At 40.1% G+C, this 24669-nt stretch overlaps 1 protein-coding gene across 7 annotated transcripts in view; it reads right to left on the reverse strand.

The window, feature by feature from the left end:
* The window catches only part of SGCD (sarcoglycan delta), a 946774-nt gene that overhangs the window by 104573 nt on the left and 817532 nt on the right, over positions 1-24669 (reverse strand). For all 7 annotated transcript variants that reach the window (XM_019839908.3, XM_045036411.1, XM_045036400.1 and 4 more), the window contains one exon: positions 737-809. In XM_019839908.3, the coding sequence (XP_019695467.1) occupies positions 737-809 (73 nt within the window). The remainder of the gene's footprint in view (positions 1-736; positions 810-24669) is intronic.

The following is a 24669-nucleotide window of genomic DNA, read 5'->3' on the forward strand; positions in this document are numbered from 1 at the left end:
TCTGGGTCCCAGCCTGCCTATATCATAAGTATATGGTAAAAATTATAGTTATATTTGTGTCAACATACCACTTTTTATGGGTTCCTTTTTGGAGCCAGGGATGGTCCTTTGGTGGCTGTAATGGTTTTTAGGTTATATCTATCTCTGTTTGTCTGTTTATCTATATCTATTGTTCTTTTTTGTTTCCTTAGTTGTTGGTGGTAAATATACAGGATCTCAGAGTCTTTTTCTGCTAAAGGTGGCACAATTATAGATATTTGAAGATTAACACCAGTACAAGGAATATCCACAGAAAGTAGTTCTAGTACCATAACACTCCAAGTAATGGAGAGATTATTACATACAAACAAAAATCTGTATCGTATTAGAGTCCGGTTTCTTTCAGATACCACTTTTCTTTGGGCTGATCAGCACCAATTACTGACTAGTGCTGTAACTGGTTAGGTTTTTTGGTCCCACAAAATATAGTAGGAAACAGGCAGCGCAAATGAATGAATCCTGCATCTCCTAATTACAAGGCTGGCAACCTCTTCCTCCAAACCCTCAATCTTCTTAAGTTCTCAGAGAAAATTTTCCCTTGGCTGTAGCTTATCTTCTTGTCCTTTCTAATCTCTCCCAGTTTGTATATTCATGTTGTGATGCTGTTACATTCCTTATAGTCCAAATGGATCATCAGCCAGTTGCTCAGACAAAGGAAACAGCCACTAATCAATGCAAAGCATAGTCAGAAATTTACCTTAGTTCCTTGAAGGGGTCTGCCCTGACATTAGGTGTCTCTATAGATTTAGGGAACACTGTGCCCTCCGCTCCTGTAGACAAAAGAAAAAAGCAAACAGAGGTTGGAGACTTTGCATGTCACCTGGGGGCACGATCAGCACAATGAGTGGAGCTAAATGTAGTGAATCCTTCACACAACCCAAAGCACACATTTTGCCATTGGCTTTAGCTTCCTACCTTTAGTTGGGGGGGGGGGGCACTGAATCAAATCATGCAAACAGCCTGTGAAAAAACAAGGAGCTTCTTTTGAAAGTGTTCTTGCTGAGATCAGAGTGAGGCCATGAGGCAAATACAATGTTAACATCAAAAAAAAAAAAAAAAGCCTAGAAATGGCACAGTCTAACTCTTGTCTCTCATCAACTATTAATAGTTACCCAACTGGAAATGTTTTGAAAAACAGCAGCTGAAGCCCTCTTATTTCAGTGTGGGGCACAAATCATAGAACACATACAACATCTCAGCAGTGGGTGGATGGTGGAGAACACTATAACACTGTAAACTATTCACCTAATAAAATCTAGCAAAAACATTTTTCCCTAAAGTTCTACACTATTATCTTGAAAAGTTAAACAAAACAGAACACTGTGAGAGATCATTTGAAGTTCAGTGCTTTCACACTTTGAGTATTATTCAACATTGATCCCCAACCCAATCTAGACAGTTAGCTCTTGACCTTTCTATAAGCTTTTATCTTTACAACTTGTTATCACCAGCTGAACCTTCCCAGCCATAGAGGTGGTGATTATCTGATTTGTCTGCTCCCAAAGTGTTTTTCAACTCATTTACGCCTTAGTTTATCACAGACAATTGCACTGAATATTAGTTTTTCAATTAAACTTAGCTAGGCAGTATCCTGTACTTTGAAGTAAAGGTGTTGATTTTTATACATTTTTTTGGTGTAGTTCTTTGAAGCCACAAAAAGGGGCAGAATAATACCTTGTATGCATGTGTGAATTTCTAGAATCCTCTTGCATTGCTATGATGTCTAGAATTCCTCCATTAACCACTGATATTACAAATCCAGATTTATCTTAGCTAAGTCTAGGAAAATGAAATGATTTCTTGACTTTTGTAGCAACTGTAAAAACACTTAATCTTTTTGATACAAGCAAGACTACTGCAAGTAAAATCAGCAAACAATGCCTCAAATTTTAACATCATGGATGGTCACTAAAGTATCCTGGTAAATTATAACTATTAATCTGAGCTAGCATTTTGAGTGACTACAACAAGCCAGATACCATCATGTACACATCATATGTACTAGCTCATTTATTGCCTGCAACCACCCTACCAACAGTTGCAGTAGGCAAAGAGACGTTTAGTGTGGGGACATTAAAGATCTTTTTCTGCCCATAGACACTTTTGCCTTTCAAGACACCAACCCACCACCTTTCAAATATATCAAAATGTACCCACAGTCTCAATTATATACAACATTTTTTGATGTAAATTTCCTAAGCATGTTGTTTTATTATGCATACACTATTTTGCCCTAGTGATTTAAACTTTATTATGTTCTTTATAAATGTGGTGGTTCATTTTATGTGTCAGCTTGACTTGGATCATGAGGTAATCAGATACTGAGCTAAACACAACCTCTGGGTGTGAGGGTGTTTCCAGATGAGAGTAGAATCAAAGGACTTAGCAGAGCAGTGTGCCCTCCCCAGTGTGGGTGAGCATCAGCCAATCCTGTTGAGGGCCCGACTAGAACAAAATGGCGGAGGAAGGAAGAATTAGGTTCTTCCTGTCTAACTGCTTGAATTGGGATATCAATCTTCTCCTGCCACCAGTGCTCCTTGTTCTCAGGCCTTAATACCCAGACTGGAATCTACACCATTGACTACACTGGTTCTCAGTGAGCCTTGGGACTCATTCTGAATTATGTCATGAACTTTCCTGGGTCTCCATCTTATAGACAGCAGATTGTGGGACTCCTTAGCTTCTATAATGACTTGAGCCAGTTTCTTATAATGACTTTCTTCCCATAGGTAGATCCATATTGACTCTGTTTCTCTGAAGAATCCTGACTAACACAATAAGTGAATAAGATTGGGTTGGATTATAGACTATAATGTGGCTTTTGTTACACATGTATTAAATTTTGTTCTGCAGAGCATACAATCCACATCTCCAAGATTTTTGTGATCCTTTGAAGAGCGCCTAGACGAAAGATACTGTAGAGGGTGCCTAGTAGGTAAAATAGGCCAGGAGAAATCACGGGACAATGAGTGACACATTGGGACATGGCTCTAAAATGTCTGACCCAAGAGCATGGCCTTAGTCACCTCTCAGTACCATCTCAAACCTGTTATTGAGCAATTCCCATCTGTCACTACTGCAATTAACAGGGGCTTCCCTTGAAATCCCTTCCCTTTCTATTCCTTAGAGATGCTTAGTTCTGAGCCACTGGAACCTATTTTTGTTGTTGTTGTTGTTGTTGTTTTTAATGATTAAAAGGAACAATTATACACCTGATTAAGGCTAGGAAAGTTATTTCTGTTACATACACTGTGTCGACTCTTTAGTACCAGCTCATGTCTCCCCTTCCTCTACTAAGAAAACTATGAAAACTGCATGAGAAAGAGCATGACCTCCCTTAAAATCAACCCTAATTGTATGGCTTACCGATACAGCAATTAGTACTGCTCATAGACAACCTTCATTATTTGAACTGGTATTAAAATGCTGTGAGGCTTTGTGTTTCACTGATATCTCCTGTATCCTCCTATCATTTTATAAGGCCCCTTGAAGCCCAAGAATACCTACTTCTTAGGACTATGCAAAATATATACATATATAAGGATATATACTACATTTATTCAGTTCAATTGTCCAAAAATGAAGAATGCCATTTTCTTAAAATGAACCTCAAAAGCATGCACTATTTTCTTTATTTTATTCAAGCTTTGTGCTGCGTCTGTTTCTCCATTTGTCAGATACACTGACCAAACCTCATTTGCCACTTCTTAACATCTGGCTGTACTAAGCTCAGGAAGGAAGTGGTGTACCACAGCCAGTGGCCCCTCGCTCTGCCACCCTTTTAAAGAAATTCCAAGGGGGATAAAAAAGGTTATATGAAGTCATCTAATACATTATGGGTGCTCACCATATGCTTGTGGAACAACCATGGTCTCCAAAGGTCACACACAGAATACAGACAGATTCAATTTTAGGTTCCCTAGGCTTCCACCAGACGCCTTATTGGCGTTCAATTTGGTACTACTTATTTCCAATTGGTACTAATACTTCTATGGGAGTACTAATTTACTGTCATAAAACTCCTCATGTATCACATTGCATTTTTAATGAATGTCCAAAATCCAACTCCTTTTAACTGTGCCTCTTAAAATAAAAGAGCTATGCTAAGAAGAGAATATTATTTGGGCTAAATACAAATATTGCTTTAAAATAAAATGAGATCAAAGGTCTGTAGTTTCTTCCCCAGACCAAGAAAATTAATTGTCCTACAAGACAAGTGGGGCTAAAAAATGGGCTCACAGTCACATGACTAGTGATGCCTGAGCTGAGATTCATATGCAGGCATCTGAACCGAGGCCCTACTTTTAGCCACTATACCCTAGTGTCTTGTTTTCTGAATGCCAGGGGAATGTGGCGCCCATAAGGTGGCAAGACAGCAAAACCCAGGGGTCTAGGCTCTCATAGAGGATCTGGGTGGTTGACGGGCTCTGGATGTGGGATCAAAGTAAAGGGCAAGACACTCACTAAGGCTCCTTTTGCTCCCACCATCCAACCAGATGCCCTCTGATTTTGTTTTTGATGCACTTTGCCACAGGGGCCCATACGTGCCATCCATACTGGAAAACAGACTCAGAGATACGACTTCTCAGGGGAATGTACCAGAATTTCTCATTATCTGAGTGTCCTTGGGCATGAAACCCAATCTCTATGATGCTCAGTTTTCTCTCTGAAAAGAAAGGATATTAATGGTAACTTTATCTCCTAGGGGTCTTGGAAGATTGAACGAGATCTTTGGCACATAGAAATCAGCAGATGATAGTCAATAAGATACTGCTCATAGTACTAAAATATTTATGAAACCTATTTTTTCCTCCCCTTATCCAGGTCCTCTATGACTCTTAAAAGTGACATTTTTAAAGCACACACTAGAAACTAGAAATTATGGAAATTGTTTTAATTTGGTCATTATTATGAGCTAGGGACTATGCATGTCTGTTGCTACGGATGTGGAATCTGACACTCAGGGAAGTCAGGGTATTTTCCTATGGTTACACAGTGAAAAGGAGGTGTCAGAACCCGAACTCTCATCTTTTGGCCCTGGAACCAATGTCTGTGACTACTATTCTAGACTGTTTCTTTCATTATATTAAATCATTCTCTACTTGTTCAGCTTTTTATGAGATATGAACAAATCCCAATGTTTATACCCTCAAGTAACACTTGCTAAATCTCCCCTCACCTCTCTTCTGAAAACAATCCACATGCACAATGAGATGAGATATTAATACTTTTCAAAAACACCATTTATTTCCAAGTCCTATCAGGCTTCTGCTTTTAACACCATTTTTCACTCTTCTAGAAGCTGCAGAGTGGACAAACATCCATCAGGATGAATTCTCCCATCCCCTATCTGTTCTTAGATAATAAATTATTCTCGATTTTATTATTTCAAAAAGGTTTCTATTAAAGCCATACCTACTGATTCCCTCTTCTGACACAATATAATTTACTGGCAATAAATGTTCATAAACAGTTTGAGTGAAAAATCCATAAAGCCATTTCAGTTTTATTTTAAGTTCCATTAATGTCCCTCAAAAATGATTTCATCAATGTGTTTCCATTAGATGGTTCTCTGCCCAATAACTTAATTCCACACAATCAATTAGGAACTTATAAAGCATGTGACAGGATCTATCTAAAGTGTTTTGAATCACCATAAAGATTAGCTCAGTGGTTCTTTTTTCCTTGCAGTACAGGTAGGGGGTAAACTTGTCAAAAAATCTCAAATCCCCTCCATTGCCATAGTAACAAAAAGCCAGCCTCTCCTCTCGGGAAAGCATACTCAACTTCGGAGGCTTTCCCCTCAAAGTGTCCCAGATGTCAAGAGACCTGAAATCCAGTCCTATCTCTGTGATCCTATGCAAATCAGAAGACCTCTCTGACCCTTGATTTCCCCAGTTTTAAAATAAGGGATGGGATAAGAAGTGTCAGAGCTAAATTGTTTTCCCCTCAAATCAAATAGTTCATCAGGTAACAATTTAAACAGATGATTGTCTTGGGCCACCTCCATTCCCTACCAGGAAAAAAAAAAAAAAAAAAAAAAAAAAAAGAAAGAAACCTTGAAATATCACAAGAAAAAATGCTAAAACTTTTCTGTGTTTAAGGAGGAATCAAATAATAGCAAACAGACTTTTGTCCAATTTCAAACTGCATTTAACTGGCAGAACTGCTCGCTAGAAAATAAATTTCATAAGAGATAAAACAGTAGATGGAAAAATTTATTATAGAGGAAGCTAACTGCAAAAACAAAACCCTGGTTCATAAGTCTTTAAACTCCAAAAAAATTGGGGAAAATTCAATTTTGTAAAAAATAAAAAACACTAAAGTGCCTAAACCTGCATATGTTAAATAAAGCCATGAACCAAATCCTGAAAGGCAGATTCACATCTGCAAAACACGCTACAAGAAAATTGGACTTGAGAGAAGCATTAGACACAAAGGAAGAAATGCTATACTAGATGTTATAATAGGAGCCAGAAAAATTGGATGATGAATCAAATTTTTGTTGTACACGAAGAACTGATCTTTCAGACAGTAATTTCAAGGAAAACTTTCAAAAAGGTCAGAAATGGTTTAAGTGTGCTTTTTAGAACATTGATTAAGGAGTTAAGCTGGCTTAATAGAGTTTGCTCTGGTAATTCTTTCTTGATGTGCATGCATTAAGATTAGCACAATTATGATTAATGCTTTTGTATTAATGAACATAGACTAAAACTCATCTTTGGGCTTGAATCATGGGGCCAAAATAGTCAAAATGCCGAGTTAAAATATCTAATCACCATTGTTTGAAGTCAAAACATTTTAAGTGTTCTAATCCGTGTTGCTTGGGTAGATATAACCCGAATGATAACCCTAAACAAGAACCATATTTTACTTGAAAAGGATATATTTTTATACCAATATTAGGTTATAAAATCGACAACAGATTTCAATCTAAAAAATGGCGATAAGAAAAATGGGAGAAGGAATGATTTGATCTCCTGAAATATCAGAACCGACAAACCAAAGACCTGATTTTTAGTGCTGCTCTTCTATGAGTTAGTTTATTATATGGCCTTTGGCAATTTGTTTTCTAGTCTTATTTGTTTGTTTTACAAAATGGGGGTGGAGGTTAGATGATCTATAAGGTTGTTTCCAGCTCTGCTGTTTTACAATCCTCCAGATAACCTGGCTGGATAAACCCAATGGACCAGGAAAGGGACCAGAAAAGGAGGCTGGTAGGTTTGAAAAACCCAACATTCAACATGTTTTCAGCAGGAAGGTCTAGAAATGAGCCAAACAGACATGGAGTCCATAGTATAGGAGAGCACAGTGTATTCCAGTAGTGTGTGCTATTAGTTTATTTATTTATTTTTAAGTTTATTTATTTACTTTGAGAGAGAGTGATCATGTGGACTGGGGATGGGAAGAGAGAGAGGGAGAGAGACAGAGAATCCCAAGCAGGCTCCACACTGGTAGTGTGGAGCCCTATGTGGGGCTCTTACCCGCAATCTGTGAGATCACAACCTGAGCTGAAATCTAGAGTTGGATGCTTAACCGACTGAGCCACCCAGGCAACCCTGAATGCTATTTTCAAATAAAAATATCTAATAGTTACAAATAGTGATAAAGACTTGAAAGGAAAATAAAAGAATGTCTTTGAAATACAACTTGGGGTCATAACTTGGTCTGGCAGGTAAGTTTCCCTGAGAAAGTGAAATTCTGTTGGTATTTGTAAAGTGATTAGGAACAAACTAGTTAAGAGGGGGAAGTGGCAGTTGAAAAGATAATGAAAAAACATCAGGGTTGGGAAGTTGAAGTTAATAAAGATCTGTGTGGCCAGACTATTTTTTGCAAGGGTCAGCAGCGTGGGATGAGACTGGAAAGGTGGGCTGATCTGGGTAATTCAGAACCTTATAGGTCACGGTGAAGGTTTTAAGCAGGGATCTGGCTCGATCCAACTGGCATTTTTCAAGATCACTGAGCCAACATGCTATCATCTGCATGTTTGTATCCTCCTGAAACTCATACATTGAAACTCTAATCGTCATTGGAACCTCACCATGCTGGCACCCTGATCTCAGGCTCCCAGCCTCCAGAACAGTGAGAAATTCTTATTGATTAAGCCATCCAGTCTATGGTATTCTGTTACAGCAGCAGCACCAGCAGCTGACTGAGACACTGTATCATGGAAAAGACACTTGAGGAGGGTAAGGATAGATGCAGTGGGGCAGAGAGAGGGATGGTGGGAGGTTGGACCAGAGAATTGGCAGCACAGATGCAGAAAAGTGGATGGGTTTAGGAGATATTTAAGTGGAAAGCCAATGGGATCTGGTGAGGCACTGGACAAGACAGAGAACAATGGGTATCAGAGGGCCCAGGGGAAGAGCTGACATGGATGGTCAAAACCAGGTGATTAATACTCAAAGCCAGTGGTGCCCATGGCGACCTTCTACATCTCCAATGAAAACTAGTTTTTCACATTTGATATTTTAATTGCAACTAAAATTGCCTTTACTTAGTAAAAGAAGCTGCTCTGAATCTGACTACATTTTTCTTATGAAGGTGTAGGCAATGTGCCAAGGAAACTTACAGTTTCCCAAAGTATTTATAAACAGGAAATATTTTTTTTAAAAAACTATGAACAGTATAGTAATTTCTTGAATAATGAACATTGTCTTCCTTGCAAGATAACTTTCTAGTTACTCCAAAATTGTAGCTAAGCACGTTTCACATTTCACATATCTGCTACTGTTTAAAAGCTTTCTAGATACAGGAGAAATGGTTTTTGCCTTGTAAGTCCAGGCTAGAGAACACAGTTACATTTTAATATTTAAATATTCCTTAGAGGCCTATATTCCTGAATAGCAATCCCAATATCATGTTATCCATAAAAGTGTTTCGTGGGAGTGCTGATCACAGGAAATTCCTCCGAAACAGTAGTTTTCTATTTATTTCATAACAAGAATTTTTGGCTTTCTCCTAATGGTAATGCACAGTGAAAAATTCTTTTTAAGGAAGTGGGTTGGGTTATGTCTAATCTGGGATTTAAAATGAACTGAGTAATCAGTGAGATTGCAGAGTTTCCATGAATTTCAGGGCTAAGCACTTTGAAGGCGGCTGTCAGCTTCTGAAAGCCTTCCCAACATGAGCAACAAACAGAAACTTTGAGTGGATAAAGTCACTTGAAGTAATTTAATCCCATTGTGTTTCTCCGGCTGCTGGTAGCATTTAATAAACTGCTCATGCAAAACATTTGTAGTCATTACAAGTCATTTCCAGGATACATACCAAATATTTTCTTTTCAGGAATTAGGGACAATTCTCCTGACCAAAATGTACAGATAATTAATTCATTCAACAAATATTTATGGATGACCTATTCCATAAATGGTTTTGGGGGGAAAACAGATTCAGGCTTTTCTTATTTATGAGATCACAAATACAATTTTCAAAAAATATATAAAATCTCTAGCCATCCTAAGTGTTGTAATATTCATTTTCTATCAACATTTAACAATTACCTACTCTGTGGCCAGCACTGTATTAAGGCAATCCTGGCTATGAAGATCTAACGTCTGCCCTTATGAACTTTTATGGTGGCTAGACAGATACTGATTTTTATAGTGACAATTATTGTAAATCATGTATTCTCAGTGGGGTCAATGTAGCCCCCAAGGGTACAAACACTGGTTCTCTTTTTTAAGTTTATTTATTTAGAGAGAGAGACAGTGAACATGTGCAAGTGGGGGACAGTAAGGGGGGAGAGGGAAACAGAAAATCCCAAGCAGGCTCTGTGCTGGAGCCCAGCTAGGGCTCTATCTCACAAACCATGAGATCAAGACCTGAGCCAAAAACAAGAGTCAGATGCTTACCTGAGTGAGCCACCCAGGTGCCCCCCAAACACTGGTTCTTAAAGGCACAAGAAATCTTTCTCTGCGCATAGACATACACACAATGCATAAAATGGCTTGCTGCTTTTAAGGAAGAGTAAGGAGAGGACTGTAGCTGGAGTGGAAAGAGCAAGACCGCCATAAGATTTCTGAGGCAGTCAGGGGCAAGGTCACGTAGGAGCATTTGGTCCATGTGCGTGTTTGAGAATTTTATCCTAATAGGAAAAGGAAGCCATTGAAAGGCTATAGAGAGGAGAATGAGATGATCAGGTATGTTTTTTTAAATACTCTGGGGCAGATATTAAGGACTTTCGGTTTGTCACATTTTAAGCACAGCGCATCCCCTCTTGCATTTGTCTATGATGCAGCCTGGAAACCCAAACTACTCAACTTCTCAGACTTCCGTTGCAGTGTTAGGTGGCTGTGTGATACAGCCTTGGCCAGGGAGATGTAGGAACACGTGTCTGGGGAGATATTTTCTTCCCAAATTAAAAAACAAAAACAAAAACAAAAACAAAAAAACCCAAAGAATAACAAAGAAGGATTTTTGTTCTTTACTCTTCCCTTTCTGAAATAGAGAAGCAATGCTTTGAGGCACAGTAGCCCTATGAGACCATGTGAGTAAAAGCCATATTGCTAAAGGTGTGAAAGGAAGAAGGTTGAAGGAATTTGGTCTCTTTATAACATTGTTCTGCTATAAGCTTTGGACAGCATACCTCCGGAATTATTATTACATAATAACAAATTCCCAACTTGTTTAAGCCACTACTGGTTAGGCTGTCTGTTATTTCCAACAAAATCGAATTCCAATAGTTACAGGATCTGACTATACTGTATAAAATGTAGTACAAGGGATCAAGAGCAAATGCATGCAAATCAGTTAGATGGCTATTTTAGTAGCCAGGTAAGAAATGATGGAGGCCTAAAATATGTAACCCATAGTGAAAAAAATGGGAAAGGTGAACGTGACAGGTACTGAAGAGGTAGAGTTGAAAGAACCTGGTAGTATGATATGAGGGGTAAAGGGGTAAGAAATGTTCAGGTTTGGGGGAAGAGCAAAAATTTAGTTTTGGCTATGATGAATTTAAGGTATCTGTGGGTTTTCCAAATTCAGATGTTTATGTAGGCAGCTGGATACAGAGGTATAATACTCAAGGCAGAGGTATAAACCACTGGCATAGAGATTTTTGGAATACAGATGATTATGGAAACTAAGAAAATGGGATGGGTGGTCTGATCCAAGAAATGGTGAGAGTGATAGACAAAGATAGCCAGCGTCAGAATTTTAAGGGATTCCAACATTTCAAGTTTTGCTATCAGAGCATGAACTGAAACTGAAAAGAAATGGCTTGTGAGGTTGGAAGAAGACCAGGAATGGGGTAACATAGGAAGTCAAGAGAAAAAAAGTACTTCTAAAAAGTGGAAGGAGTTACCCATGTTAATTGGTACTTAGAGGTAAGAAGGGAAATTAAAATGCCCATGAAGGGGCGCCTGGGTGGCTCAGTCTGACTCTTGGTTTCAGCTCAGGTCATGATCTCACAGTTTGTGAGACTGAGCCCTGTATCGGGCTCTGAGCTGACAATGCAGATCCTGCTTGGGATTCTCAGTCTCTCCCTCTCTCTCCAACCCTTCCCTTGCTTTTGCTTTCTCTCTCAAAATAAACACATAAACTTAAAAAAGAATGCCCATGACATTTAGCAACATGCAGATCACTTATATAATCAGAGTCATTCTATCAAGAAATGGAGGCAGATTCTTGTGGGCAGGAGTTAGTGGGAAGGGAAGAAATTGTTATAAGCAAGAGCTACTACTTTTTGACAAGAGAAATATAGTAAGATAGCTGAATATTGGATATTGGATATTAGATATCAGAGTTTAAAGTTCCAGCTCTGGTTGGTAACAAAACTTTTATAGGGGCATCGGTCTGCTCTATGGCACCTGCTGGGTAGAGGCACATGTGCTTAGCTACTTGAATGTCCATGTGCATAATGTGGATATTCAGGTTCATGTAGATGGGGGACTTTAATAGACATGTACACTGGGTAAAGTGTAACAAGTTCAGGGTTGTACAGGAAGACTGTGAAGAGGAATATTATACTGGGCAAATTATTTAGCTTTTTCAAGCCTCAGTTTCCGGCTTCGTGGAATGGGGATTATAAAAGTATATATATAAGGTTGCATGTACTTGAACACTAAAGTGTCACCAAACAACAGATATCATTATTTATTATAATAGAAGATTAGGCCAGTAATACAGAAGAATATCATTAAATAATTTGAATGGTAACCATGGAGAAAAATAAAATAAGACAATTTAACTGAACTGGCCATACCATCAAGGTGCACATTTTATATATTTTTGTAGAATGTGAAACTGCAGAGCAATTTAAAGATCCACGTATAAAAATATTCTGGCAAGATATGAAGAGACAAGTAGTTTAATTAAACAAACTCTACTCTAGAAACCAATAGACCAGAACTCATGCTCAGTGTATCATTAAGCCAAAACTGGAAAATATAAAAGGAACCATCCAAGCAGCAAGCAACCTCATTTTAGTTTCTTATGACTGCACTATTTTTGATAGTAAATAAAACTACACAATAAAACAAAGAACTTCAACTCACTGGATTTGTGTAACAGACAGAATGCTGGAACAAGGCAGCCTCTAAGTTAGGATGGTATATGAACAATGGAGCATCATCAACAAGCTGAGAAGGCTGCTTGGCAAGGACGGCACACCTGGGCACGAGAGAGACTCCATGTTCTGTGTTCTCAAAGATGATGCCCTGTGTGTCTCATGAATGACATGAATATGGCACTCCACCCATGTTCCCCTCCAGGTCTTTGTGAGACAGATGGCCAGAATCAGGCCAACAGTGCAGGGAGATGGGGGAGAGAATGGATACGAACTGCACGATCAAGTTAAGGACAGCAATCGTTCTGCCTGCCCTTCCTCTTGGGAGTGAGTGCAAAATGAAAGCCCCGAATACACGGCTTTCTTAGGCAAGACTCAGTTCCCAAGTGTCTGTCTCACAGTGTGAGAGCAAATCAAGACTCTGAGGCTCAATGGATGCTGGTGAGACCCAAGAAAACAACACATACATGATTTTAAGGGCTTCCTGGTCATTGAAAAAGAAGTGGAACACTCTGTGCCTGTAGCCAAGCAGCTGGGGGGTGATGCTTTCCTATAGAGAAGGAAATTGAAACATTAATTGAGGACCATGGAGAAACACTGTCTAAAAAATAATTGGAGAAACTTATAAAGTCATTTACAGGAGATCAAGATGACGACTTGAAAAGTGAGGACCAGCGAATTGAAATCTTAATAAAAGTCCTGGATGTCTCAAAGCATTAGAACACTTGAATGCTTTACTTTCAGAATACAATCTTACATGAAAGTAAGCCTCAAAATGGGGATACTTTACAGGTGACTTAAAGATAATTTTGATTTGGGGCACCTGGTTGGCTCAGTCGGTTAAGTGTCCAACTTTGGCTCAGGTCATGATCTCACGGTTTGTGGGTTTGAGCCCCACATCGGGCTCTGTGATGAAAACTCAGAGCCTGGCACCTGCTTCAGATTCTGTGTCTCCCTCTCCCTGCCTCTCCCCTGCTGACACTCTGCCTCTTCCTCTCTCAAAAATAAATAAACATTAGAAGTAAAGTTTTTAAAGAGGTAATTTTGACTGTATGATTTTCACCTTACACACTGTATAGATTTCTTTTACCTTTATCCCTAGTATGGCCAGCATGTCACTTATCAACATCCATTCCTTTGCCAACAAAATATTGGTATTATTCATGGAAGCAAAGTACGCAGCTAAATACTTGCTTTCCCAGACTCTCTTGAAGCTAGGGGTGGCCACTATGACATGGGTTTGTCTAATGCCATGTAGGTAGAAGCGTACTGGGGATGAGTATGGGGTGAGCTTTTTCTGTTCTAGTAGGAAGGGACAGATATGGCTGGTACCACTCTTATTTCTGATTATCAGTATAATCTGGAGCTGTGAGAGCCATCTTCAAACCATGAGACAAAAGCCAGGTGGATTTCAGATATATTGACCCAGATACCACTAAGCTACCAGCAAGTGTCTATCAATAGACTACTTCTTATGAGAGAAAACCAAGTCCCTAGTTATTATTCATTTGAGCCACCTTGTGAGAATTCTGTTTTTCACCCCGCCCTGCATAAGAGTCAATACCATTCTACCCAAGACCAAGGAGAGAGAAGCAAACAGACCCTTTAAGATGATCATACTCTTCACCTAGAATTTTTTTTTTTTTGCCATAAGCCAAATGACCAAAAGTTGGAAACCACTCTTACGAGACCTTCATATGATATTGAAGTACTTTTTCATTGATCGCTGACTGCAATTCTATGTTCTCAGTCAGAAAGTTTTTTTCTTTTTTAAGTGTATCAAATTCTTTAAGGCCCAGCTCAAATACCTCCTCCATAACGAATCTTTTCCTGGTCTTCTCTCAGTTATCACTAATTGCTTCTTCTTTTGTGCTTCCATAATGCATAACTGAAATGCTGGATGAACACTCATTTTATTCTATCTTGTGAGACAGTCCATTGAGTGTATGCTGCCTTCACTGTCATATAAAGACCACGTCATGGGATTCTTTGTTATTTTCTAAACAAGATGTGCAAACTCAGATGCTCTGAATTCAATTTCTTAGGTAGTAAAAGTTGTGGAATGAAACAGAAACTTCTAGAGGGAAGAGGTTTGAGCTGGTCAGTATCTGCTACACCACTGTGACAGCCTGACACATCTTTGTCCAGGAACGGAAATGGTTAGGGCTTTAGCTATTCGGTCTCAGTGGTACAGTCTCCCTTCTTCTCTAGCAGCTCTCTTGTAACCTCTCCAATTTACTTCAGTCAGTGAAACTTCCCAGAACCCAAGTGTCTCAGGTTTTCTGTCTGGTTCACAGTATGTGATGAGCTTCTGTTCCCTACAACAAAAAGCCCAACATTTGAACATGACATGATCAGGCTTAGCCCCCCTCTTTATCTTCATCTGTGGCTTGATGATTTTTAGAACGATTGATTTGTGTTTGTTCTCCCCATATTTTTATCTCTCCTCAACTTCAAGCAGATAGTAAGACCCTCTGCGTTTCTTTGATGTTTGTTTCCAGCAAGTGAAATGTACTATTATTTGTGATCTATCATTCTGCAAGTTTTGATAAATAGGTACAGTCATGTATCTATCACCATAAGCAAACACAGCACAATTTTATCGCTCTGAAAATCTGCTTCCTTTGCACTGCCCTTCTGTAGTCAATCTCTCCCTCAAGCCCCTTACTCCTGGCTCCCACTGTCCTCAGGCCCTACAGTGTTGCCTTAGCCAGAACGTCATATAAATGGAATCATTCAGTAGAGAGTTTTTGGGTTTGCTGCTTTCGCTTAGCAAAATGCATTTAAGTTCCATGATGGAAGGTTTTCAGCGGATCAAAAGCAAAACTGCCTCAAATCGACAGCTATTCCTGCCCTTAGTGAAGGCCTAATCTGAGTGGAGAGTGTGCTGGCTACTCTCCCAGGGAGGGAAAAGAGAAGAGTGCCTTGGAGGGAAGCCCAGAGGAGAGGCAGATTTTGCCCCCGATTTAGAATAATTGTGAAATGTAAGGTCCTCTGGGGACCAGAATCATCCCTAGGGAGGTGGGAAACTCTCAGAGGGCACAGCTGTGTCATGCCCCTTGGCACAATGGTCCACAGCCTCAGTGAAGATTCCTTAGCCCTCTCCGTGGCATGCAAGTTGGGAGACTACATACTTTCAGTGACTATATAGGCTGGAAAAATGAAGATAGCAGAGGTGATCTTAATGGACCAAGGATTAACAGGCTTGCCCACATTTTCTTGACACTCTATGTGCTACCTTGATTCTTGAGCAACCCAGTAATGATGGAGATAGAGTTTCCTACCAGACTATTGTGGGAGCTCAGAGTTACACAAGTAAAAAGCCATTTCATTGGCTGATATCTATTAAGTGCTTACTATTTGCCAGGCATGCTTCTGAGCACTTCACATGGATGAACACACTTAATTCTCACTCCACCCCTATGAGGCACATGCTATTTTTATCTCCCTGTTTTCACACGACACAGCTAAAACACAGAAAGGTTTCAGAGAGTGACAGTGGAACCAGGATCAGAACTTAGGCAAATCTAGCTGCAAAGCACCTTCTTAACTTCTTGCTGAAGGTGTTATTTATTCCATCATAAGCCTGGGAATTGAGACATATTCCAAAAATCTCCTCCTCCAAGAAAAGACCACCAAGAAGTAGTGATGATTGGTTAGGCCAGATTCTCTGCTGAAGGGCTATCTAGGTGGTCCTGTTAGAATTGCCACCTGTCCATACCTGACCAATCAGATTCTGGCTTGAAAACTGAAACTAAGCAACCCAGAGGAGAGGTTCAGTGAGTGACAGGTACTGACCAATAACAACTAACACTTAACTGACAGTCATGCTAAGTGCTTTTACAGAGACAGTCCCTTTCATCTTCGTGACAACCCTCTGGTTAAGAAATATGAGGCTTCTGCAGGGTAAGTGATAACTTACCCACTATTACAAAGCTAATTAGCAATAGACCTGTGATAAGAAACTAGACCAACCAGTCCCCCAGGCTTACACTTTTAACTTTCAAGTAGAGATGCAAGGCTGACAGCCATATTGAAAGTGTGCAAGAAGTAGCATCTTCATGAGAAAATGTGAGCAAGCAGGGAAAAAGGAGGTCATGTGGCCTCTGAGGTGTGGAGGGAATACCTGCATTCTAGGGTTTCCCTGGCACAGATCTCCGAACACCTGACTGAACGTAGATAAGCAGCTTTAAGTGAGCTTGGGCCCTTTGAAGAGAAAATACCACTCAGGAGGCAGTTCTTCATTTGTGAATGGTGGAGATATTCCAGGTCATTTACTTTGCTACATTAAACTGGAGCCATGGCACCCGCAACAATCTTGAGTTCCTATTGCCCTCTGCCTTCAAAGTTTTGTAACAGGCATTAAACCCTGACTACTCAACCAGGGTTAGGCAATACAGCTATGGAGAAAAGACAAGGGGAATTAAAAAAAAATGAAGTTTCATTTTCACCCATGTCCTTTGTCATTGCAAATCTCTGAGACTTTAGCAAGAAACAAAGTCTGAAGAAAGAATTTCAAAGGAAGATGTCACACGCACACATGAGGCAAGGGAAAAGGTTGAATGGTGACAATGGCTTTACTTGTTTAATATTCCCTCACTCTCCTTTCAATAGAACTATTATTTGCTTTGGGTAAGTCTTTGAGGGATGCTCATCACATGTTCCTCCCCACGTACCCCACAAACACGAAGAAGGGAATGTGATGCAGGGTGGCCAATTGAGAGTGTCTGATTCCCCAGAAAGAGTAGTTGCTGTGAGAGCATATTACCCATGTGGGGCTGATCACTTCCCTCCAATGGCAGCTATGTCTGTCCATACAAGGATGTTTCCATCTTTCTCTTAAGGTAATGTCTGCTAAGGAGCTGCCTGAAGAAAACCTGGGCTGGGGAGGAGATGTTAAAAACACCAGAGTTGGCCCTATCTGGAATTTCCAATGATGTGAGTGAGGAGGTTCCCTTTTAAAAAAAAAAACAAAAACAAAAAACAAACAAACAAGAAAAACGTTCCTTAAGTCTGTCTGATTAATTTTTGCTTTCTGTCACTGATAATTGGAAGCAACCTGAATAATGCCTTTTTTTCCTCTTGAGTGGAGAAGTCTATGTCACGACTGTCCCTCCCACTCAGCATCACTAAAGCAAGGAGAACTGCTCTCTGGAGCCTACAAACAAGCCTGTCTTTTGAGAGAGATCATTATTCCTATACAGCTCTACTTCAAACGCCTGCTCAATATGAAATGGAAATCCACAGGGCAACAGAAGCCAGTCGATTTTCCCTACCAGACAAGAGTTGTGAAAGCGAGTATGCTCAAGTGGCCTTCGGGGCTGAATTGGTGTAATACAGCTTTGAGGGCATTTAGCATCTCTCTCTCTCTCTCTCTCTCTCTGTCTCTCTCTCTCTCTCTCTGTCTTTCTATTTAACAATCCAGGGGCAAGGACTTTTTCTGAGCTTTTTATAGCTTTTTCCTCTATTCCTATAAATGGTGCTGATGTCATACAGCAAGGGAAAAAAAATGGTGTCGATGAGGTCTGAATTATTCAGTGCCAAAGAGTATATTCTTAAATGTTGAACTGATTATGTTTTAGAGGGGGGAAAAAAAAAGGCAAGTGTCAAAATCCAAATCTGCAGAGCTTTATAGCTTGGTTTGGGTATTTGCTAAGTGTATCTTGTGCTGCTTTGTCAATCCAAGTGAAAGTTAATCAATACTAATCTGATGCCAGTTGATTCTTCCCTTTCCATAGACAGGATTAAGGTATACTACTTATGAATATACTTTATCCCGGGCTGTAAATCCATATGCTTTAACATAAATGCATTAGCGTCTCTTTTTAAATGGAATGCACTGTGTATACAAGAAAATAAAGATGAATTACCAAGTTGTCCTGAAAAATGCCTTTCTGATCCATTATGAAAATGTTTCAGCTTTCAAGGCAGTAGTAAGTAGATCAGGCATTTCCCATTATTTTATATTATGATCTATATGCCCATCTCTGTGGGGATACCTATTAAGTTAACACTTAGAATATTTTATGGACATATTGTCCTTCCTGGGCTGGGCAGGTGGATTTTTTTACTTATTTTTTTCCTCTGTTAGTTTGTTTATGCCATCATTCCTCCTTTAAGTCAATTTTCTTTAGTACCTACTGTAGGTTAGGCAATGCCCAAAGCACTAGAGAGAAGATGGTGAACAATGATCCACAGACCTCCACCCCCAAACTGCCCTAATATTGTCTAATTTCTCCACAGCCACCTGGGGAAGTACACACATAGGGTCAAACATTCCAATGTGGGACCACTTCAGCCTGTTCATGTACACCAGCGCTTGCTCAAAGCTTGGTAAAAATCTTTTATTTTTTATTACTCTCTTTTTTAATGTTTATTTATTTTTGAGAGAGAGACAGAACATGAGCAGGGGAGGGGCAGAGACAGAGGGAGACACAGAGTCCGAAGCAGGCTTCAAGGCTCTGAGCTGTCAACACAGAGCCCAATATGGGGCTTGAACTCAAACCGTGAGATCATGAGCTGAGCCAAAGTCGGAGGCTTAACCAACTGAGAGACCCAGGTGCCCCCTCAGTGACCTAATCTTTTAATATCACTTTAATATTTATGGAGATTTTCCTACATACTTTTAAATTCTAACAAACACCTATATGAAGGGATTGGGGAGATGAGTGTAAGTGACTCAAGGTTGAGCATCTAACATGTCCAGGACTATACCATACTAGTAGAACTGATGAGCTATGATAATATCTACCTCATAGTTTACTGTAAGGCCTTGCTGTTCTTAAGAGAACATACGTATAGCACTTTGCACTGTGTTCTCTTAAGAGAACATACGTATAGCACTGTGTTTGCCTAGAACACAGTAAGAGAGTGCAGTGAATGTTAATGGTGATGATGATGTTCCTGTTTAGAAACAGACATAAACTACTGTCAATCTGTCCGTCTGTGTGTTGTTCCATCTATCCACCCATCCACCTATCCATCCATCCTTTCTTGTGTGTCAAGCACTACAAAGATGCTGAAGACTCAGTGTTGAATGAGCCCACACTCTCAACCCTCTCACAGTCTGGGGGAAGATTTTCAGTCTTTGGAATTTGTATTCAGTATCAGATGTCACAGACTGAGTGATGAAAAGGTAACAGAAATACAGACTAGACCGGGGACTGGTGAACTACAACCCTAGGGCTAAATCTATCCCCCCATCTATTTTTTTTTTTTTTTGATAAAGTTTTGTGAGAAAATAGTCAAGCAAAATTTCATTTCATGTTGTCTGTGGTTGTTTTCCCACTATAATGGCAGAGCTCAGGAGTTGGGATAAAGATCCTGGGGTTCCCAAATCTAAAATATCTACTATCTGCGTCTTTAAGACCAAAGATCCCTGGCCTGGATTATTGTATCTTTGCATTCTTTCAGCTGTTTTACCTTAATATCCCTTGGAACTTAAGAAATAAAAGATGATGGCTTACCTTCTATGGGCCAATAAGCTTGCTTTCATCTGATATACCCTAAATGAAGAAAGGTAGTTTATGATTTTGATACTGATTTTCCCAGGGGAATCCTTTCTATCGCCCTCTATGGGCAGCTGGATAACCTTGTGAATATTTTCTTCTAGAGCATGAACTCATTCTTCTGTGGTCCTACTGCTCTCTTCCTATTTATTGTCTCCTTATTATGGCCCAAACGTATTTAGCAATCCTCGGCTCCCTTATGATCTCATGCTTGGCCCAACTTTTTCCCATTATGTGACTCACTGGGCAGAGAACACCATTCTTGTGTTTCTTTGCTAGAATTCTTTTTTTTTTTTTTTTTTTTTTAATCAGTATTACTTTGGCTTTTATGCTCAAGTTTGTGCTGGCTGATTTACTGAGCAGTTAAGAATTTTTTTAAATGCTATTTTTAAGGGGCATTTTAAATATTAACTATTGGATGATAGGAAATGTTCAAGATTCTAAGAACAATAATTGACAACATTACTTTCAGGTGCTTCTGCTATATTATGCTTTTTAATCCCTGCAACAATAACACACATTAGACACTATTATTTTCTTCATGTGCAGCTGAGGAAACTGAGGTTTTGACAAAGGTAATTGTTTTTAATGATAAAAAAATATTTTATTTATTGAGAATGTAGTGCCTTTCGGGAACTATGGTAAGCTGTACATGGATTGTGTTACTTAATTCCTACAGCGACTGCCTAGAAAAACAGGACTGCCCAAGAACCCTCATTGTGCACAGAAGGGCTCCGAGGGGTTGTGGACTTGCTCATAATCCTGCTTCAGGTAGGCAGGGACACCAAGACTTGATACCGAGATCTGACTGAGGCTAGGAAGGTATGTTCTGAGGACTCCCATGGAAAGCCTGTCCCGTGATGCATTCAAACACATCCAGGTCCTCCCTCTTCCTCCCCTTTTAATCAAATATGGGGCCTGCACGTAGCTCCCTCATTTGAATAAAGGACTTTAAAACATTCTGGTTACTTCTGTGGTTGGGTGACTGGAGCTGAGAGAATGGCAGAACGAAAAGACAGCAGCTGTCACGGTGGTCCCTTCTGCCTAATGCGAATCCGCTTTAAGCTCCCAAGGATGCCCGATCTGTTATTTTTTTTTTATTATCTCTTATTTTAAAAATAAACCCAAGGGGCACCTGGGTGCGTCCGACTCCAGCTCAGGTCGTGATCTCACGGTTCACGAGTTCGAGTCCCTAGTCAGGCTCTGAGCTGACATCTCAGAGTCTGGAGCCTGCTTCAGATTCTGTGTTTCCTTCTCTGCCCCTCCCCCACCTCGCAAAAATAAGTAATAAACATTAAAAAAAAGGAAAAAAAAAGAAAATTCAAAGTAATTAAAAATAAACCCCAGTCCAAGTTCTCATCGGTTATGGAAGAATAGTACTAAAACTCCTGCACGTTAAGAAATATATCCTCTACCATCCTCATGTTGGATTTCCCACCAAACTTACTGTGTGATTCTAGACCTTTTAACCGTTCTGGGCTTAGTTGCTGCATTATTAAGTGAGCACAATTCACTGTCCAACCTATGGCTAGTTTATCATGAAGCCCAAATGAGAGGAGAGCAAGCTTTTTAACCTGCACGGCAAAGTACAAATGCTAGTGATAAATGGCCCCGGATCAGCGAATCTCCCTGGATCAAATCAAGACTCCTTTTCACTTTTTAAAAACTGCCCCTTTTGTAAGTATGTCTTCTTACAGTCAGATTAGTCAACTAAATAGGATTAATTTAAGATTAAAAGCAAGACTTCCATCTAAGTCATTAAACTCTCTATATTTTCAAAGCTCCCCAAAGGTCCCACCCCAAGGTCCCATTTTAGGGACAGTGGACACTAACAAATCAATAAACCTAGTCTCATTTTTTTTCTCAATGTTCTTGCTCAGGCAATGCAAAAACTCCTTCCAGATTTTCATGACAAATGGAAACAGCTCAAGGAGAAAGCTCACTAAATGGATGAAGCTGACATCCCTCTAATCCATTAGAGCAAAGGACTTTCAGAGGCCCAGGGACCCCACAGAAATCATCCTTCCACCAGGCAATTGATCATACCTTGAAGAATCATTCAGGATTGGGCCAAATCACCTTAAAGGAGAGGGAAATGCCACCAATTTCAGCACATCTCAGGATTTTAAAGCAACAGATCCAACTATGAGATCATACCCATATTACTATGGTAGTTTAGAGGGCATTCTTGTAACATGTAACACACAACTTAGCAACTGCTACCTACCTACCTACCTATCTATTTAAATGTTTATTTATTTTGAGAGGGAGAAAACGGGAGGGGGAGGGGGAGAGGGAGAATCTCAAGCAGGCTCTGTGCTGTCAGGAACTGTGAGACCATGGCCTGAGGGAGAGGGAGAGGGAGAATCCCAAGCAGGCTCTGTGCAGTCAGGAACTGTGAGACCATGGCCTGAGCCAAAATCAAGAGTTAGATGCTTTACTGACTGAGCCACCCAGGTGCCCCAGCATTTGCATTTTCAATGCCTCAGATAACAGATGCAGCCTACCCTTTGTCCTAGTAATAGGTTTTTGTAATAGAGGAAACAACCCTGGTTCTCAATGGAAAGGAATGTGGGGGATGCATCAAAAACATGGGAAGTGATAAAAGTACATATTAGGTGCTTAACTAATGTCAGTGATTTCATAAATGCCTTTTAAGGTCAATTTCTACTACAAGATTATGTAAATAAAGGAAGGGATATCCATCCTGTATGACAAGCATAATTTATGCTGTATCAAGAAGAAACAGAACTTCCTATTAGGGGTGTCTTCCCCCAGCTGTTTCACCCCCGACTTCACAGATAAAAGTAGGTCATCACACTGCTCTGAATAGGAGGCAAAGATTCAAACCCGACTTGTGTCATTTCTTTTAGTCCCCACTCCCAAAAACCATCTCTTGTAGAGCTCCTATCTGTAGTTCCTTGCTTCTGCCATTACTTTGGAGTGAAGCCTTAAGTTAGGGAGGCAGCAGGGTCACCCCTCATCAGTGGCTAACATAGTGCAACCTGCTGTATGTATGACCTGACATCAGGCACTATGGCAGCATTTGGGGGTGGGGGGAGAATGTAATCTATACAAAACCTGGAGAAATCAGAAAGGACATACATTACATGGGATGGAGGGCACAGAATCAGAGACACTCAAGTTTATTTACAACAGGACTTCAGTGTTCAATAGACCTTCCTGCTGGTCTGGGGCTTCTCAAACTCTGCCTTTGGGGCCAGATAATTCTTTGTTGTGAATGGCTGTCTTGTGCATTACAGGGTGTTGAGAAGGATCCCTGCCCTCTACCCATTAGATGCCAGTAGCAACCCCAGTCACCCACGTTTGTGACAATCAAAGATATCTTTAGACACTGTCATTTATCTCTGAATGGGTGTGTGTGTGCAAAATTGCCCATGTTGAGAACAACTGTCTAGTCCTGGTGTATCGTGGCATCTTCCTCCTACCCATTCCAGGCTAACTCCATTTCCAGAACTTAATGATAGAGCTCCACGTGAGGCAGGAGGCCCTTTCATCTGGTCCGTGATACTGAACATGAAATGATACAGACATACCTCAGAGTCTGGAACCGTGTCTGAGTCTTGTTACATTCTAGCTAAATCCCCAGCTTAATGGAGAGACTGCACATTAAGTGCTCACTAAGCATTAACATTAAGACAGGGGACCTCACCTGCAGATGCTAGGGATTCATGGATAGAATTCACATAGGTCCGTGAACTGTGAAAGGGCAGATTTTACATCATTATTTCCTCTCATCTTTAACTGAGATACATCATTCCTTTGATTGGAATGTAGAAAATGGTCCGTATTAATGATTACTCTGTGACTCTTTCACCAACAGAAATCACAGATTTCCTATCACAGTGAAGTTGTACACATCGCAAAGCCATCATTTAAGTCATCACTACTTTGAAATGATGGTAATTCCTCGGCCTACAACTAGATCTTTTTAGATGTGTATAATGAAGACCTCAAATATTGTGTCACAAAACCATGTTTTATATGTTGATAACTATGTCATTGGCTTGCTTTGGTCAGAGGCTTAACTGACTGAGCCACCCAGGTGCCCTAGCATTTGCTATTTTAAATGCCTCAGATTTGGGGCGCCTGAGTGGCTCCATGGGCTGAGATTCCGACTTCGGCTCAGGTCATGATCTCATAGCTTGTGAGTCTGAGCCTCATGTCAGGCTCTGTGCTGACAGCTCAGAGCCTAGGGCCTGCTTCAGATTCTGTCTCTGTCTCTCTGCTCATACCCTGCTCATGCTCTCTCTCTCTCTCTCTCTCTCTCTCTCTCTCTCTCTCTCTGAAATATAAATAGACATTAAAAAATTTTTTTAAATGCCTTGGATTGAATGGGTACAATGGGTTTAACTCATAAATGGGCTAAAAAAACCATTCTGAGAGGAGGCCCATGATCTTCAGGAAAAAGAAAAACTGTGCTTTAGAATGGCCACCTAACAGAAATATCAGGCAAATGTTCAGAGATCATAATCAATCTCTTAGAACTTTCTATATCATCTGCAGTGGTGCTTGGGGAAGAGCATGCTCACAGCAGAGGCCTAACCACTGTCAACGAGCAGTACGAGAGGTGGGTGACTGGTCCCACCACAG

This window comes from Felis catus, chromosome A1, assembly GCF_018350175.1.
Source record: "Felis catus isolate Fca126 chromosome A1, F.catus_Fca126_mat1.0, whole genome shotgun sequence".
NCBI lineage: Eukaryota > Metazoa > Chordata > Mammalia > Carnivora > Felidae > Felis > Felis catus.